The sequence below is a fragment of the Humulus lupulus genome, chromosome 8 (genome assembly GCF_963169125.1).
Source record: "Humulus lupulus chromosome 8, drHumLupu1.1, whole genome shotgun sequence".
In the NCBI taxonomy this organism is placed as follows: Eukaryota; Viridiplantae; Streptophyta; class Magnoliopsida; order Rosales; family Cannabaceae; genus Humulus; species Humulus lupulus.
The window spans coordinates 3,111,661-3,131,438 of record NC_084800.1 but is presented as its reverse complement, the minus strand read 5'-3'; the positions used below and the strand labels follow the sequence as shown (position 1 = coordinate 3,131,438).

The following is a 19,778-nucleotide window of genomic DNA, read 5'->3' as shown; positions in this document are numbered from 1 at the left end:
CGCTTGAGATGCGAGAACGAAAGGATCATCTTTATAACATTCTTCTTTCACATATACGCTCGTAAAATTGGATTCCACTTTAATTCTACTTGTATTGAACCATCTACACTTGAATAGGACAACACTGTAACCCATCAAATAGGACAATTCAATTACTTCTTCCAAAACTCCATAGTAGTTCACTCCTTTCCCACTTGGCACCATTACATCATAATTTTGTGTTTTAAGCTTCATATCACGACCACGAATCACAAATTTCACACCATTCACTATCATCCCTGGATATGAATACACGGTGCCGCTTGATTTGTTTGCGAGAGCATACAATTCATTATTCACTTCAGTAGGTGTTGACTCATGCAAACCGTTCACCTATCAACATTAACATTGAAAGTTAGTTTTGGATTGATTAAGTGGGGTTTCAGAAAAGAATTGACTAATATACATACTCTTTCTTTGAACCATTGAGGAAAATCAGTTTCTTGTTGAACTTCAAGATTCGAGCCCCCCCCCCCCTTCTTAATTCATCCATATGCTCACTATAAATGAACAACAATATTATGATTTTGGCATTTACTCGGTATATAAACCAAACATCATTATTGAAAAAATACTAGAAAACACACCTAAGGTACTCCTTAATTTCGGCACAATTGTTCAAGATATACCACTCAGCCTTTTGCTTTAACTGCGGATTGAGGAGCATACTTGATTTCTTACCAAATGGACGACCAACAGCCTTATAAATAGAATATTCCCGATTTGGTTGGGATTCAATGCGATCGTCATTCCTCTCAGGTCGATTGAATCGAGTCTCAACCCCCCGCAGGTACATTGAGCAAAAGGTTAAAGCCTCGTTCACCACGTAAGCTTCTGCGATTGAACCTTCCGGACGTGCACGATTTCTTACATACTATTTATAAACTGCCATCGAACGTTCAATGGGATACATCCACCTAAAGTGCACGGGACCGCCAAGAATTGCATCTTTCAGAAGATGCAAAACCAAATGCACCATAATGTCGAAAAATGCTGGAGGAAATATCATTTCCAACTTGCATAAAATGGTGATAATGTCTGTCTCCATCTTCTCAAGGTCTTTCACATTCAAAGTCCGTGCACAAAGTTTTTTGAAAAAACCGCACAACTCAATAATTGGCTTCCGAACTTCAGGAACAAAAAACGACCTAATTGCGGCGGGCAACAACTGCTGAAACAACACGTGGCAATCGTGTGATTTCAACCCAGTTATCTTGCCATCATTGACATTGACATTCTTCAAAAGGTTTGCAGCAAAACCGTCCGGGAATTCAACTGACTTCACAAATTCACAGAAAACTCGACGCTCCGGGACACTGAGGATGTAACTGGCGTGCGGTTTCTTCCACTTGTTTCCCTCTTTGCGGAGGTGGAGTTTTTCCCTAATTTTCATGTCTGCTAGATCTAGTCTTGCCTTGTCAGTGTCTTTAGATTTTCCCTCTAAGTTCAACAAAGTTCCCAAGACACTGTCGCAAACATTCTTCTCAATGTGCATTACGTCCAAATTATGCCTCAACAATAACTCCTTCCAATAATCAAGCTCGAAAAATATGCTCTTCTTCGACCAATTAGGTTCAATCAGAGCCCTTTTGCGTTTCACACCACCAAATTCTTTGTGTTTCCCAGGATGTCTAATCAGCAAATTCTCTAATTGCTTCAACACATCATCACCAGAGTAATCTTTCAGTGGTGGCCTGAGTTCCTTGTTACCGTCGAATAGTGCTCGTTTGCTCCTCCATTCATGATCCATATGAAGAAACCTCCTATGGCCAATGTATGCAATTTTACTTCTAATCCCTACAGAGGGAGTTTCTTCATTGCATGTGGGACACGCCTTGTACCCTTTTGTGCTCCACCCAGACATCATAGCATAAGCTGGGTAGTCGTTAATGGTCCACAAGATTGCTGCACGCATATTGAACAAGGTACTATTGTATGCATCTCATGTCTCGACACCATTCACCCATAACTCCTTCAACTCGTCAACCAAAAGTCTCATATAGACATCGACATCTTTTCCAGGTGAAGAAGGACTTGGAATTAGAATAGACAACATTAATGACTGTGGTTTCATGCACTTCCACGGCGGCAAGTTGTATGGGACAAGTATCACAGGCCACATGCTGTAAGAGTTGCTTAAGTTCCCAAAAGGATTGAAACCATCTGTAGCCAACCTAAGCCTAACATTTCGAGGTTCGGCTGCGAAAGATGGGTACAAATCATCAAGGTGCTTCCACGCCTTACTGTCAGCGGGGTGCCTCATCACACCATCTTCCCTTGGCCTTTTAGAATAGTGCCATCTCATATCCTCTGCAGTATATCTGGAACTGTACAGCCTTTTCAATCTCGGCGTCAACGGAAAGTACCGCATGACCTTATGGGCCACTTTCTTCCCGTTCCCACGATTATCTTGCCAGCAACACTCACCACAAACCGGACAGAATTTCAAATTCGCATTCTCCTTCCAAAACAGTGCACAGTCATGCTTGCAAGCATCGATGGACTCATATCCCAATCCAATACTCCGCAACTTTGCATTCGCCTCATAGTTAGACTTAGGTAAAATTGTTCTGTCAGGCATAGCGTCAACTAACAATTCCAGTAAACCATCAAAGTAATGATTGCTGCACTTGTTAATAACTTTGAGATGCATCAGCTTTGCCAAGAAGTTCAACGCAGAATACTTTCGGCAACCCGGGTACAGTTCACTTGATGTAATGCCCCGGATTCCCTATTATGGTTTAATGGCCGGATTAGTAGGCTGGGAGGGCCATAACTGTTTAATTATGCCATTAAATGTGTTTATGCACGTTTACGAGAATTATATTATAATATGATGTTGAATGCATGCATGTGAGTCCACATTTGTTTACAGGGGTGTTTTGGTAATTTGGCCCGTTGAGGGTATAATTGAATATTTGTTAGCATGTTAATGATATGTTGTGAGACCACATTATAATGTGGATTGGTTCGAGTATTTTGACATGAGACGATCTCTAAACATGATTTATCGGTTTGGTCATAACAGGTTTGAGCTCGAGGCTCGGGGTGATATTAATGATTATAGTGTTACCGGGGATTTTAGGGTAACACGATATGAGTTATTGGTGTTTGAGGATATTGAGATTAGCGGGAATTGGGAAGCGTTAATTATGATTAACGGGTTAAGCGGAAAGTACCAATTTTACCCTTGAAGAGGTTTTAGAGGCTTTAGGTGGCTCAAGGGTATTTTGGTCATTTAAGAGTGGATATATATGATTTAAGAGGCTGTTGGCTGTAGAAAATTGTAGACTAAAACAGAACAAAAACAGAGATTTGTTTCTTCCTTTCCCGTACACCATCTTCTTCATCATTCCTTTGAGGTTTTGAGTTCTAGGTAGGAATCCAAGCTAGGGAACTTAAAAGCTGGGTTGGTGGACTTGGTTCAGCTAGTGAGGGAAGTTCAAAACAGGTTTTGAGGTGAGTTTTAGTCACTGGTTTCAGGTGTTACTCTGTTTTCCTTTTAGTTTTCAATTCATGGTTTTTGATATGGAAAGTGGGAATCAAAGGGAGTTTTTGTGTTGGTTTGATTGAGATTTGATGGGGGTAAGCTATGGGTGTTGTCTAGTGGTTAAATTGAGTGTTTGGAGGAGGTTTGGAGTTGGTTCGAAGGGTTGGTTCCAAGGGAAAATGCAGGGGAGAGTTGGCTGGTGCGTGCTGGTTTCTTGGCTGGTTTGCGAAATGAGCCGCAGCCTGTCTATGGTGTGCCGCGGCTTGTGTTGGCTTTAAAGGTGAAAATGGCTCTGTCAGGAGGGTGAGCCGCGGCCCATCAGGGCAAATTTAGTCAAAAACATGTTTTTAGCTTGGGGATTCAAACCTTAGGCCTCGGGGTTGAACCTAGTATCTAGTTGAGTTATGTTTGATGTCCCGGAGGCTAGATCTTGGTTTGGGAACCCTCAGTTATCATTTTTATTGATGAATCCTATATTTTGGTTATGACCAGGTGACCGTCAAGGAATTTAAAGGTTGATCGTTCTCAGGGGTCGTTCATATAATTATTCTCACTTGAACCAGAGGTAAGAAAACAGTGTATGAATACAGTTGCACCCTGTATAGGTATATGACATGCATGGTTTGAAATTGAGGCATTTTGGTTGATATATGTGGACATGGATTGCATATTAAATGCTAGTGAACGCTGATTACCTGTTTGAGACACTGACTAGTCAGGGACCGACTCTAAAGTCGATGATCACGCATTGAATAGCTCCATGACATTAATGCGGGACCGACCCTAAGGTCGAAGAACTTATAAGCGCTTGCCTGGTCTATGACCAGATGTTTATAGCCAAGGTATATGACCCTGGTGACTGTTTGTCACATGGCTAGGGGACGCTGTCCATAGCACGACTCTAGAGTCGGGAGGAAGGTTATGTTGGTGACCAATCACCATGCACCTGTCTTGATCAAACTTATGAAAGAACCGCTCGCCAGTTGAGCCCTGGTGACCCTATCGTCACATGGCTAGAGGAGGCTGTGCTCATCATTGTGACTTTTGGCTATTGTCACCTATTTGTTTGGACTGATAGTCCTGAATGGTTATTATGATCGTTGTTGATATTATATCATGCTCTATTGTGTTTTCTTGCTGGGCCTTGGCTCATAGGTGCTTTGTGGTGCAGGTAAAGGGAAAGAGAAGCTCACCCAACCCTGAGTGGAGAGTCTGGGCGATGTTGTGTACATACAGGGCCGCTTGACCGCCACGGTCAAGGAGTTCTCAGAGGGACTAGGGGTTTACCCTATTTTTGCTGCTTAGGCCGGCGGGGACTGTAAATTTGAAACAATAGCGACTCTTTTGTATTACAAACTACTTGTAAACATTTTGAAAGGCTCATGAGCAGTTTATTTACTTAATGAAGTGTATCCTTTCTTTTTTACTGGTTTTTTCACCTTAACCTGATAATAGCACTTAGATCACGTTTTTAACCAAAGGACTCGGGTAGCGAGTCAAATTTCTGGTTCACTGTTCACCGTAACTATTCTGGGGTAACCAGGGCGTTACACTTGACATCTCCTTAAATAAATTGTCATACTTGTCGCGATGTTGAGGATCATCTTGCGGAGGATCATTATAGTTTCCAGCAGGAACGTCATCTTCAGCGTAAATATCCTCCAGGATATCCGCTATCTCATCTCTATCATGATCTCGTACCACAGCTGGTGGCGATGGCAGCGCCGCTCCATGGTAATGCCACACTTTGTAGGATTGTACGATGCCATTGTTGAATAAATGCATCGAAATTGCTTTTATAGGCTGGAACTTAACATTCCCACATTTCTTGCACGGACAGCGAACCAAACCCCGATCGTTCAACTGATTTTTGACGATATCGAAGAACTCAACACCATTTCTATACTCCAGAGACCAACGATTCCTCGCACTCATCCAGCTCCTGTCGCTCGCCATCTTTAAGCGAAATAATTAAGAAAATATTAATCATTTTCTTAAAATGAGGGAAATGATAGTCAAAGTATTTCATGACTGTTTGTCTCCCTAATTATCACTAACTAATAATAATATCCTATCCCTGGAAAAAATAATTATTTATAGAGATATTTGCAGCTAAATTATTCAAACTTACAACTTACTAACACTTAAATGACACGTGGCACCACATGATTGGTACACATTATTATTATTATTATTTTAAATAATTTTTCATAAAAAAAATCATTTTATATTTTTTATTTTTTTTAAAAAATCCAATCTATTGTTTTCCAATTTAAAGGTCACAAAAAATAATTTTTTTTTTCATTTTTTACAAAAAAAAAAAAATCAAATTTGTTGCTTTTAACTAATTATTTAGGATTAAGTAAAAAAAAATATTTAATCTTAAATTATTGCTTAGATTTTAAACAAAATTACTTAATCTTTAATTGAAATAAAGTAGACAAAATGATAAATAGGAAGATTTTAATAATAATAATAATAATAATAATAATAATAATAATAATAATAATAATAATAAATTAATAAATTTGAGGATATTAACAATATAAAATTAAATTTAAAAAAAAATGTTTTTTTCATACTTAATCTTAAGTTGAAAAAAATTTTGAATTTTTTTTTTAAAAATGTAAATTTTATTTTTTGTTAAATTAAAAATTATTTTAAGAATAATAAAAATGTAGACCAATCATGTAGTGCCACGTTTCCGTTGACTAGTCTACTTTAACATTTACTTATTTATTACTTTTAATTTAAAATTAATTTAATTATACATTAATTTCATTTTGAAATTTTTTTATTAAATTCTTCAATTTGTATTGGATTATTTACTAAATCAATAACAATTTTATTATATTTATATTTTATTAAATCATTTATATTTTTAACTTTTTCAATTACAAAACATTTAATATTAATGTTAAAATTAATTATTAATTATTAATTATTATGATTGGTAATTTTATTTTATTTAAATTATAGTTAAAAATTATTTTTTTGATGAATTTTTAATTATACATAAAATTTTATTTAATTAATTATTAAACTTTTATTAATTTTACTAACTCCAACAAAATTTGGGCAGCATAACGACTATATTTCAAACTATCTCAAAAATTGAAAAACCTACAAATTAAACATATATATAACCAGAATATTCCCAGAGCAATATACAGAACATTCTCATAACATGCACAACATAAACCAAGATTAATAACATATATCAAATCTTTTTATATCATTTTATATCAGTAACATCAAAACAATTTATTTAGTAAATATTTATAAACAAATAATATTTAATAGAAAAAATATAATATATATTTTTTTAATATACATAATCTAATCTATTTTTTAATATACATATTAAGCACTAAAATTAAAAAATATACATACTCAAATCAATTTTTTTTTATAAATACTAAAATCATATTTTCTTTTTTATTATTAATCTCATTTTTCTAAAACTACACATATATATTTATTTTTTTAACAGAAAAATATAATTATAATACCAAATATCACACACATACATTTATATTAATCAATTTTCTAAAAAAATTTAACATTAAATAAATATATATACACACACATTTACACATATACATAAACATATATCCATAAACAATATAAAAAAAAAGACAAATTTAAATATGCATATATATATATTCGGATATATAAATATATCCATATATATATATTAATTGATATATATATAAATATATACATATATATATAAACTGATAAATATAAATTAATATATATATATAAACTGAAATAAATATATAAACTGAAATATATATATATATATATTATATAAACATATATAAATATATATATAAACTAACCTTTTTGGACTTGTTTCACCGAGAGGAGCTACAACACACCTGGGAAAGAATAACAAAAAAAATACAATTACAAAACAAAATATAGAGAAAAAAATCCAAAAATGTTAACAAATTTCTCATTTTGATTTACTAACCTTGAGAGAGAAGCTTCACTAAATGAGTTGAGCCACAGTGGGATTATGGTTCACGGGTGGTCGGAGAGATTATCACAGAGGAGAGAGAGAGAAACTTTATGTTTTCTGAGAAATAGAACTGAAATGGGGAAGAAGGAGGTTCGCGGCTGAGTAATATCGTTATGACTTTTGCCGGCGTGTTTCGTTGCGCCGGCAAAAGTATTTAGTAAACCCTACTACAAAAATGACGTCGTTTTACTTATTACGACTTTTACCGACGCATTTTTGACTTTTGCCGGCGCAACGAAACGCGCTGGCAAAAGTATACCCACCTACCTTATTTGAAATGTGTGAAAATTTAAAAAACACGTTTGACTTTTGCCGGCGTGTTAGGTGAAATGCGCCGGCAAAAGTTTTTGGGTATTATTTTGAAAATCTGATGGCACTTTTGCCGGCGCAATTCGGGGTTGCGCCGGCAAAAGTGCTGCCATTTTTTAAAACCAATTCCTTTGCCGGCGCAATTTGCGCCGGCAAATGTGTTGATTTTTGCCGGCGCAATTCACCAATTGCGCCGGTGAAAGTCATTTTTGCCGGCGCAAGAGCTTATTTCTTGTAGTGATTGACACATTAAAATACCCAACACAATATGAAGCCACACTTATTACCCCTCGAACTATGACCTATACATTATCGTACCCCTGATTGTTTTTTGGGTCGTTAAAATTTTCCCAAAACTATTCACATTGTTGTAAAGTGAGCCTTCCATCCAATTCCATCCAATGTGACTAACGACATGCTGACATGACTCTTAGCTTGCTGATGTGTCTTGGCCACGTCAGCACTACATGTGTAATTCAAAAACATTAAAAATTAATAAATTTAGTAAGATTTGATTTAATTTAAATTATATTTAGTGTAATGATTTATTTTAAATTTATTAAAATTTAATAAAGAAAATAGATTTTTAATATTTTTTAAATTAATTTTTTAAAATACACATGTGACACTGACATGACCAAGCCACATCATCTAGCAAAGAGTCACGCCAGCATGTCGTTAGCAACATTGGACAGAATTGTAAGTAAGTCCCACCTTACAACATTGTAAATAGTTTGATGGGAATTTTTAACGGCCCGAAAAAAATTAGGGGCACGAAAATATATAAGTCATAGTTGAGGGGGCAAAAATCTTAAATAACCGTTAAAACATCCCACAATATGGAATTGCAGCAATAATAGTATGATATCTCATATACTTTTAGGCACCACTAATACCCTTACCAATACTCTTAATAATAATAATATTATAATTAAAAAATTATGTGTTTATTGTTGTGCATGCTATATCTTATTTCACATTTCACACATGCTAAATTTAACACTACGTTGAAGATGCTCCAAGTTATTTTATCTAATACAAGAATATTATTCTAATAGTTAACTTCACTCAAATTTAATTATTTAATTGGATTACATTCTAACTAGTTCTCATTCTTATCAAGGCATGCATATGTGATCCATTTATATTCTAATTCCCAAGAACATAGTATCAACAGAATAAAGCCGGCTCAGCTAGCTATGTTGTTAATATTATCGAATTTATTGGATTATTTGGAGGTTGTTTCCACCATAAATACGTACCGAAAATTGAAAGAGAGCATAACCTCACAATAAACAAGTATTACTTAGGCCACTCTGACAGTAAAAACTAGCAAGAAAGAAATGGCCAACTCTAACACCAAAACCCTTTACTTGGTTTTCATGATCTCTCTTCTCATCACTTTCTCCATTGCCGAAAGCCGACTGTCTGGAAGTAAGTGTTTAAGAACTATGTACATCAATATTTAAACTATAAAGTTTATTATAACACATGTATAAATTTATTTCTTACAATTGAATTTGATTTTTTCAATGGAAGAATTCGCAACTGGGTTCGGAAAGCCAACAGCGGTCCCAGCCACCCCAGTGTGTGACGCAGTTTACGCTGTTCAAGATGGAGACACTTGTTTTGCAGTGACACAAATGTTCAAGCTGACAACTGATTTCTTCACTTCGATCAACCCCAACCTCAACTGTGCTGCCCTCTTCGTTGACCAATGGCTTTGTGTTGATGGCACACTCTCCTGATCGATCATCTTTTGATATGTTCCACTAAATTGGGAACACTTAATCATAATATCTATAATTAATCAGCTTCTTTATATGAATAAGGGGACAGAGAGCTAGTACTAGTACTTGTTTCAATAATAATTGGCTATATGTATTATATATAGGCCAGTTCTCATTTTCCTTAAGTGTACTTGTTCGTAGCTTTTCATTTTCATGACAATATAACTCGACTTCTCTGTTGAAAACAAGCCCTCTTTTATATATTCTTAAGTTATGATATACAGTATTCATAAATGTTGTCCAAAGCAAGCATGATGAGCTAGTCAGTTTAACTTATAACTATGTTACTCACAAAGCTATAAAGCAAAACTAAAGTGAGCACACTGTGTTGAGAGTCATGCATATATATTTTTATATATATATATATATGAAATATATATGTCTTCTTTCAGTCCTTTAAAAGAAAATAGCCAAAGTGTACTCTGAGACACAGTAGTGAGTAAAGAATTGAACAAAAAATGACTCATAAGAATGTTTCATTGTTTACTAATTACTGATTTGCTAAACATTATGACTTATTGGACATCAACTCAGAGGACATTTGGCTGATCATAGGGGACAACCATTTGAGATGAAGAGATTTCATTCTCATCCCATTTATTGGGTGCCTAATTCTCTTATTTGTAATTAGTTATTGTTAGTATATTGAAAGTGAAAAAAAAAACTATTGAAGTTGAAAATTGGAAATAAGCATAATTTTATAACGTATATATATGTATAGCTAGATAAACTGACCACAAAGTGAAAGCTGATCAAAATATATATAATTGTATAAGTTCATTATAATAATATTGAAAATAATATCACAAGAGAAAAAGAAAAGACTGTTAGGTGGTGGGTGGTGAGTGTTGACACATTTAGGGTAGCTAGTTTCTGTTTAGGCTATCTCTGTTATAGTCTGTTATGGTAGTTGTGAAGCTGGTATAACAGTATCTTTAGTTCTATGTATGATTACCATTCAGCCATGCATATCCATTGATCTATATTCCATTTTCACCAACTACAAATAAAACTAGTCATTTAGCAAAAAAAATGTTTAAACTTCCATTTGCAACAAAAAGGAGTTGGTTTCTTCACTCTAGAGAAGAACGTTGACTCTTTGTTTCAGTGTACATTCAATTTTTTTATTTTGGCTTTTTTGAATGTGTAATGATATATGCACCTAAATATTACACGTAGTAATATAACACTATTTTATAAAATTGTAGATTTCAATTTTGATAAATGTGATTAGTTAGACTAAACGATCACATCACTGTGTGTAATATTTGATTACATATTTTGAGTGCTGACATCATTACACTTTTTATTTTTAGGTAGAAAGGAATGATGAGTTTGTGTTATTATTTTTCAAACAAAGAACATGATGATACATTTTGAGATATATAATGGGAGATGCTCCATCAGTTGTTAAGAAATATCGTCATTACTTTTTTTATTTTAAATAAAGTTCATCACTTGTTTGCCAATTTTTCATGTGTAACAATTAGACTGCATTTAATTTGGCTAAGTTTACATTTTTTTTTAATTTTTACAAAAAGTTTAATTGATTAGAGGCAATCTCTTTACTAATTCCAATTATTAGACTTTCTATTCTCCCTAATAAAAAGTTATAGTGGTGTCATTAAAAAAAAATTATAATAAGCTTTGGGTCAAATTCGAATGGCTCATTCCTCATCTACGAAGTACCAAAGTTTAGAATCCCCTTTTCTAAACAGCAGTTTTAAAATCGAAGAATTCTATTCTCGAATTAGTAATAAATCTTGGTTATGATGGAGTTTACAAAAACATTTGTGAGGGAAAATACAATATAAAAATTGAAAGAAAATATTTTCCCAACTTCTTATATAATTTTTTATTAATTTTTATTTCTCAATCTTTTCATAAATAAGTCTACTAAACTTATATACATCTATTTTTTTCAATTTCCATTATTATTTTTTGAATAAAATTGACTGGAATTCGGAACAAAAACAATGCAATTATCACTCATCTTTGTTTTTTTTAAGAAAATCTCTAACTAAAAACTATAATTTATCATAACTAATATATATATATATATTTTGAAAAGAAATATATATTTTTAATCACAATAAATTTCATCATTATCCATAAAAAGTAGTGATTAATTAAATTAGTGATATTTTATAATTAGATTTTAAGTTTAGTACTCACAATAAATATATAGTTGTGATTAAAAGTGAAAATTATCACAATTTATTTTACTGAAAATTTATCAATTGCATTATTTCATAGTTTTTTATTTTTCTCAATTTATATGGGTTAATATCAAACCAAAAGAATTAAATTAAAATTCATTTATTTATTTTTTTGCTTCATAGAATCTGAGTTCAACAAAAGCTAAGATTCCATTGTTTAAGCAAAACAATAATAACATTAACTATTTAAGTAAGACGGCCATTGTACGATGGAAAGTCAATTATTTCTCAATCGAGGAATGTTTGTCACAAACCTATCCATAAGTGACCGGCCTCTATATCATAATAATAAAATCATAAAAGTTTCAGGTTAATAAGCTGGCCCATGAAACTATGTTGTTGTGAGTTGCAAAGTATCATTAATTATTATGATATTCCCATAATTAAAAATCTTTATTGTTTCAATCCATGACAGGAAGGAGCAACAATGTTTTTGTTTCTATTAACCCATGTTATTCTATAAGTACTTGAAGAATTTAGAGTAACTAATCACATCATTATTCGAAGACTCAAAAAAAAAAAAAAAAAGATAATATCTCTAAAGACAATTAATATGGCGAAGACTAATGCTCACACAATATTGTTCTTTAACCTATTTATAGTCCTCTCGCTCATTTTCATCGTGTCAATGGCTGACGCCAAGCTTTTTGGATGTAAGTTTAGCTTTATTTATCTATCTATATATATAAACACTACAATATAAACACTACAATGTATTTTATTTTTTTTTGCAAGTGCATTCTTTTTTATTTTCGGCACCTGGATAGATATAATCCAAATTTTTTTTATATGACGGTGTACATTGTAGGTATTTAGAATATCATACAAATTTTCAAGAAATTCTGAATAGTTTACGAAGCCGAAAACAGAGTTCAAACTGTCAAATTTTACACGCGTACATAAAAAAAACAGGCACGCATGTAACAGATAGTTTAGACTCTGTTTCGGTACCATAATTTATTCAGAATTTTTTGAAAATTTGTAGGATGTTTTAGATAGCTATAATGTACACTATCATATAAAAAAATTTGAGATTATAACTATTCAAGTGCCGAAATAAAAAAAGGATGCACCGGTATTGAAAAATAAAAAATGCGTTGTAGTCGCTCTCTATATATATACACATGTAGGTATGTGGTGTACTGATTGTATATATATGTGTATATATATATATCTTTTTATATAAGCAGCTGGGTTTGGCAAGGTGACAAAGAAGCAGTTCAGGACACCCACCGTGAAATTATGCAATACAGTGTATGGGATAGGGCAAGGTGATACTTGCTTTGCAGTAGCCCAAGTATTTGGCTTGACTACCGAAGCTTTTAACAGCCTCAACCCCAATCTCAACTGTTCCGCTCTCTTCGTTGGCCAATGGCTCTGTGTTTAGTGGTACTGCAAAATGAGACCAATCCAATACCATGATCTCTTCAACAGATATATTATATAAATGAAATATGCAATAAATCATCCATGCTAGCTATTTGGATTTCGTTTCTCAATCTAGTTCTTTGTTGTTTTCCAAGCTGTATGCAACCTTATAATTATGCAATATACGAGGAATTTCGTACAAATCAGTTGGTAATTAGTTTATGATTTACTATTCTTTAATAATTGACTAAAATATTTTTCGCGTTCAAACTAGGGTTTTCATCTCTTATATAGCTATGGGCTTATTCAACGTCATTTTCAAAAGGGCCTATAGTTCTGGTCTAGTATTTTTAGCCAGAAAGTTGTGGGGTCATCCAGAAAGTTGAAATAAAGCCCAATAAAGTCTATCACAGCTACATTTTTAGTCCAATAATCGACTACATGTCCCCATAAAAAAAAAAAAAAAAAATAGGCAGATGTAGTTATTGCAATACTAGGTTTACATATATGTAGTTATTCCATTTTGGCTTCAAAATTGGAGGCAAAACAAAAGTCACAAAATCACGGAGCGAATCTGTCAAAGGCTAAGCTTCAAATATATATACTTTTATACTTATTCCCTCTTTAAAGGGGCACTATAGTTGCAAAAGAAAACCCTAGCAAACATAGGCAAGGAAACCCAAAAAGGGTTATGAAAAGTAAGTAAAGCCTATGTATCAAACCAATTTGATAAGCATAGGATGCCCACAAGTTCTTGTATATCACTTCTTTTAGTAGATATATGAAAAAACTGGAAATTCCTCTTATCCAATTTCATCCAAAAACATATATATCCCCTTATTATAAGAAGATGCTAGGAGAGAAAGTGGTAGCAATTAAATACACAAAAAGGTATAGTGGTCATGCAATTCTTCTTTTGCCTCATTACGAGGTCCGTGATTAAATTGACTAATGCCTCATCTAAAATATTGGCCTATTATATGGTTATATGATTGTATTTTATCCACTTCTTTAAATTATACATTATGTATATGAGGGTCACCTTGAAGCTTCTTATTATTACGACACACAAAAGTCTTGCACTATCATTATTACAAGGGTGGAAAGAAAAGATACCCAAAAAGCATGTGAATTCAGATTCCTCCACTCCACTTGGAAGTTGGAATAAAGTTAATGTATAATGGAAATAATTTTGCTCATTCATTTGTTGAATCTCATTTCCCTTTCCAAACAAAGTGGGTTCTCATATTATTTCCCTCCAAGTTTATGTTTTAATTATATGGCTAGAAATTGGAATGGTTGTTGATATTACTACAATATTTTGTTGTAGTTGAATTTTGTGGATGATGAGATTACAAGAATGATGCCACTTTATAATGTTATCACATAAAGGAAAAATGAATAAATCAATAAAAAATAAAGTTGATGAAATTGATCACTTAAGGTGTGGTGTGAAAGTTCCCACCACTTACTTGAAGATCATTTCAGAGTTTAGACTTATTGGTAGCCACTTAACACTTAAGACATAATCTACATATTAATTACTAGTGTAAATGGTAGATAAAATGCCTAATATCTTTTAATTGGTTCACTTTTATAATTAATTTTTTTTACTAAAATGTAGCATTTAAATACCCAAAAAAAAATTTAATTAAAAAATACCCAAAATTTCAAAAATATAATATATAAATACTCAAACAGTTAAAAATAATTTTGTTTAATCATTAGCCTTTTTTCTATTTCAAAAGTTTTTAACTATGTGATTTTTCAAGAGTTTGTGCATTTAAATACAAAGTTTTAAAAGTTTTGGGTATTTTTCTAGAATAAAAAAATTTAGGTATTTAAATTCAATATTTTAGCAACTTTGAGTATTTTTTTTATTAAAAAAAAATCAGTAAAAAAATATAATATTTAAAAAATATTGAGTATTTCACCAGCTATTTACTTTAATTTTTACTTTTAAAAAAAAGAAATAAATCCTCTTCAGCTTCATTGTTAAAAAGGTTATTAATTATGATCATTTACTTATAAACTTCTTGAATTTTAAGCTGGGGCGTATGGGTTGTAGAGGCTGTGTCTTTTTCTCTCTATATAATTGACCCATTTGTGGAAGAAGAAATTAGTTTCTACAATGTAATGACACAGGATTTTACATACATTGGATTGGGTTCTTTTCTGACATTTGAACTACAACAATGACAGAAAATAATGGCATCTATTATTTTTTTTTATCACTTGAAAACAAGAGTAGTTTCAATTACCTTGGAAGTTATTTTTTACTTTTGAGGACATCTACCTCTTATATATGTTTACAATAGTAATTTTTTTATTGAAGAAAAAGTTTGAAATAGCTTTTCACTTATTTATTCATATTTATCTTCAACATGTGAGAATAATGGCTTCACTTGTCATACATGTGCTCATTAACCACAATATAAAACAATTAATTAAAACATCACTCATTAGTTACATTTTATAAATATTATTTTTTTAAAAAAAAAAGCAAGAGATAGTCATATTATTCGCCACGTTATCACTTTATTCAAAAGCTTTTGGGCCACACTATATTTGGGTAAATTTTCACAGACTACGTCAATTGGTTCATAGCAATCGTTTTAAGTCATTCAAAAATAAGGAATAGCCAAAATCAAAATTACAAAGTTGGAAGGAAAATAAATAAATAATATTAATCAAAGCCGAAACATGATTACGATGACAAAGTAAGGCCATGTAGTGGTTTGGAATGCTTAAACAAATCATCACCCACCACACCTCGAAAATAAAAAGAAATGAGAATAATACGTGTAAAGAAAATGGATATATATATATATTTAAGCAACCGAATTAGACTACATTTGATTAAATTAATATAGTGTGATCACTAATAACATCAATCACCTCTTTTAAATTTAGAACAATTTGTAATACATAATAAGAAAGCTTTAATTGGGATACACTGTAATTGGACAAGTTCATAATAACCTTTTTCACAACCAAACAATTAAATAGTATGTACTGCTACGAAAAAAAAAACTAATAAAAAAAAAAGACCGGTTTTATCCAACGGAATTAAACATTCTTAACCATTTGAACACCATTACCACCATTGGGGTAATCTTCATCGGAGAGGAACCTAGACCAGTACCAGTGGCTCCTCCAAATCTGGTTCATCTCTTCAATCGGAATACCTTTAGTCTCAGGCAAGAAGAAGTAGACGAAGATGGACATGATTACCACAAAGAAGGCAAAGAAGATGAAGAGACCAAACTTCAAATGGCAGAGCATTGTTAAGAAGATTTGAGCCACAATGAAAGTGAAGATCATGTTGACCGAGACATTAATACTCTGAGCAGCTGATCGAATTTCCAATGGGAAAATCTCAGAAGGAACTAACCATCCTAGTGGACCCCATGACCAAGCGAAACCAGCCACGTAGGTACAGATGAACACCACCACAACAATGGCGTACCACTTGGGCAACTCTCCTGCGGTTCCATCGACTCCGAATTTAGCTCCAATGGCAGCCGCAACCACAGCCTGAGAAAAACAAAGAAAATAAAATTTAGAAAAAACCCAACTCGATTTATACACTAAAAAGCATAATGACTAGCTCTGTTCAGGAGTACAGACCTGGCAAATAAGCATTTGAGCTCCACCCTCAAGGAACAAGAACCTCCGACCCCATTTATCAACACCATAAATGGAAACCAACGTGGCACCAACGTTAACAATCCCAGTTATGACAGCGGACATGAGTGAAGCATCGTCTTTAAATCCGATTGTGTTGAACAAAACAGGGGCGTAGAACATGATGACGTTAATGCCGGTGAGCTGTTGGAAGAATGGGATTAAGATAGCCATGCTGAGGTGTGGCCTATACTTCCTCTGAAGAAGCATTCTCCATGGATGTTCAACCTGTTTCGAGGCTTCACTAGCGGCGACAAGGTCAGCGAACTCCTCCTCAACGTCGTCAACTCCTCGGATTCTCTGGAGCTTAATTCGGGCATCCTCGTGCTGACCACGCTCGATTATGGAGTTTGGTGTGTCAGGGAGTACAAGAGATCCGACTGTGATGATAAGGGCAGGGACCAAAGCTCCGCCGAGACTCAGCCTCCATCCCCAGCCACCATCTATCTTGGCGAAGAAGTAGTTAAGAACATTGGCCACAAGGATACCAACTGTGATGGAGAGCTGGAAACCAATGTTTAATGCACCTCTGAATTTGTATGGAGCCATCTCCGAGAGGTAGAGAGGCACAGACTGTAATAAAAGAGACCATTATAAGAATGAATTTACTATTATGAATTTAATAGTGGGAAAAGCCTACTAGCATAGTAATAATTGAAAACTTAATAAAAAAGAAGTAGTTCTCAGGACCACATTGTTGATAGTTGGGACAGCTTGTCATGTTTCTCAGGAAAAAAACAAGTGCTTAAATTTCTCCAGTGAGAAATTATTAGTTTAATGAAAAGCAGCTATCAGAATGAAATATTCTATTCACAAGCGTGATAGAAAGAGAGTGAACGACGAGGAAAAAGAGTGCAAAAACATGACATATGCAACGAAAATAAGGGTAGTTTGACTAAGTAAATAAAATATTACTGCAATTAAGACAAAACCAACTAGTTCATTGAAAGTGAGCTCTAAGAATTTTGAGCGGCGAGTGAAAATTTTTATTTGAGTTTCTCTTTCCTTCACTGGTAGATTTTCTCACCAACCAAACAAAAGAATATGGCATAAAAGAAAAGAAAAAGCAGAAAGAGATGGGTTATTTACACAGGTAGAAGAAGCTCACATAAACTTTCGTGAAAAAGGAAGGAAATATAAGACAAAATAACACAAAAAGGTTGAAATCCTATATCTGGATCAGAAACAACTTTGTGTCAAAAATCTTGTTTTGTCATATTCTAACCAAATTGTCAGATCTAAAATGCATGAAGAATTGCACAAACAACCAGATCTCTCAAACACGATAATAAAAACAATAAGAATAATTCCGATCCAAAAATGACATGTTATTAAAATAAAAGGGAAGACAAGAAATTTAAAAATAAAAGAAAGAAATCCCATAACCAGAAATATAAAACTAAAATCTTGGTATACCGACAACACATTCTTTTTATTTTTTTTAATCCAAAAATAAAAATAAAGCGAAGACAATAAAAACTAACCAAATATCTTGATTCAAAACAAAACAAGACATAAAAAGAAGAAGGGGAAAATATATATTTATATATATAAATCAAATTAAGATCTAAAAAGAAAAAGGGAAAAAAAAAGTACAAAAGAAAAGAAAAGTTATATACCTGATTAGCGAACCCGATACCGAAACCGAGCAAGATACGACCAACGATCAACATCCAAACTTTTTGGGCGAAGCCATTAAGAATGGCTCCGGCGAAGAAGAGCAGACCGCCGAAAAGCATAGACAGTTTCCGACCAAATTTTCTGGTGACGGTGGAGGCCACCAGCGAGGACAGCAGAGCAGCCAGATACAAAGACGATGTGAACATGGTCAACGTTTGACTGTCGTACTGGCAGTACTGGTTGGTCAACTTTTCAGCCATCTTCTTACGGTACACCGACGGAAAAAACTTCTTTAAGAATGGGTTCATCGACGTAACCCCACCTGCAAAATTCCATAATAAAATTAATAAAAAATCAATTTTTACGTAAAACTAGTCTAATTTTCTTTTGGGTATAATTTTTTTAAAAAAAAAACAAAAACCAAAAGAGGTAGAAGAAGTTCAGTACCTGAAATCCCAATATCGTAACCGAAAATCAGACCTCCCATGGCCGCAACAATACATGTCACGGTCACGAACGGAGTCAGTTTCCCCGGGTAGGCCTTACTGGCACCACCGGCCGGTATACCGACGGCTGGCATTTTCTTATAACTGAGCTTTCTTTCGAAAAAGAATGACGGAAAAACGAGATTTGGGAGAGAAAGAGAGAGAGAGAGGCTCCGCTAAAATAAAGAAAAATAAACAAAGGAGAAGGAGAAGAAGAAGAAGAGGATATAGAGCTTTCGGAAGAGGTATGGTAGTGGTGATATATATAGAAACGGATACTCAATTTCTCAAGTTATGAACTGTTGAGCTGTCAGACAAAAAAAAATTATTATTTTTATTTAAAATTAATGAAAAGGAAATATATAATACATTTTTTGTGTATAGAAAAATAAATAATTTTTAATCAAAGGCAAATTTCACATGTACCCCTCAATTAATTTGTTGTGTGGATAAGATTTTGAACCGAAGAGGAGAGAAAGAAGTAACGCCTAAACAATCTGCTACTTGTCTACTTGTTCATACAATACCAAGTTTTACTTTTTAGCCGTTGGATGGGTAATAATTATTTAATATAAAATAATAGAATGATGATCTGACGGTGGAGGCATCAACAAACACCATAACATACATAGTTTCCTCTTTTTACTTTCATTAATGGTTTGGATAATATAACCAGGCGGCAGTCGGTGACACCGTGAGAAAAGGGTATTGAAACTAATAAGGTGTCTTTACACGTTGGATATA

General features: G+C 33.4%; 1 protein-coding gene across 1 annotated transcript; it reads right to left on the bottom strand.

Annotated features, from left to right (window-relative positions):
* Window positions 1-16,086: 16,086 nt before the first annotated feature.
* On the bottom strand, window positions 16,087-19,259 carry LOC133794169 (sugar carrier protein C). Its single transcript, XM_062231368.1, has 4 exons — window positions 18,997-19,259; window positions 18,549-18,871; window positions 16,873-17,502; window positions 16,087-16,779 (listed from the first exon to the last, which is right to left on the bottom strand). The coding sequence occupies exons 1-4, from the start codon at window positions 19,127-19,129 to the stop codon at window positions 16,312-16,314; spliced, it is 1,554 nt and encodes a 517-aa protein (XP_062087352.1). The 5' UTR covers window positions 19,130-19,259; the 3' UTR covers window positions 16,087-16,311.
* Window positions 19,260-19,778: the final 519 nt, after the last annotated feature.

Bases quoted from the DNA above. Each gene is read 5' to 3' on its own strand.
- LOC133794169 (XM_062231368.1), bottom strand. From the start codon at position 19,129: ATGCCAGCCGTCGGTATACCGGCCGGTGGTGCCAGTAAGGCCTACCCG. The intron at 18,872-18,996 runs GTACTGAACTTC...GGAATTTTGCAG, and splicing joins TTACGATATTGGGATTTCAG to GTGGGGTTACGTCGATGAAC. The intron at 17,503-18,548 runs GTATATAACTTT...CTTTTATTACAG, and splicing joins GTATCGGGTTCGCTAATCAG to TCTGTGCCTCTCTACCTCTC.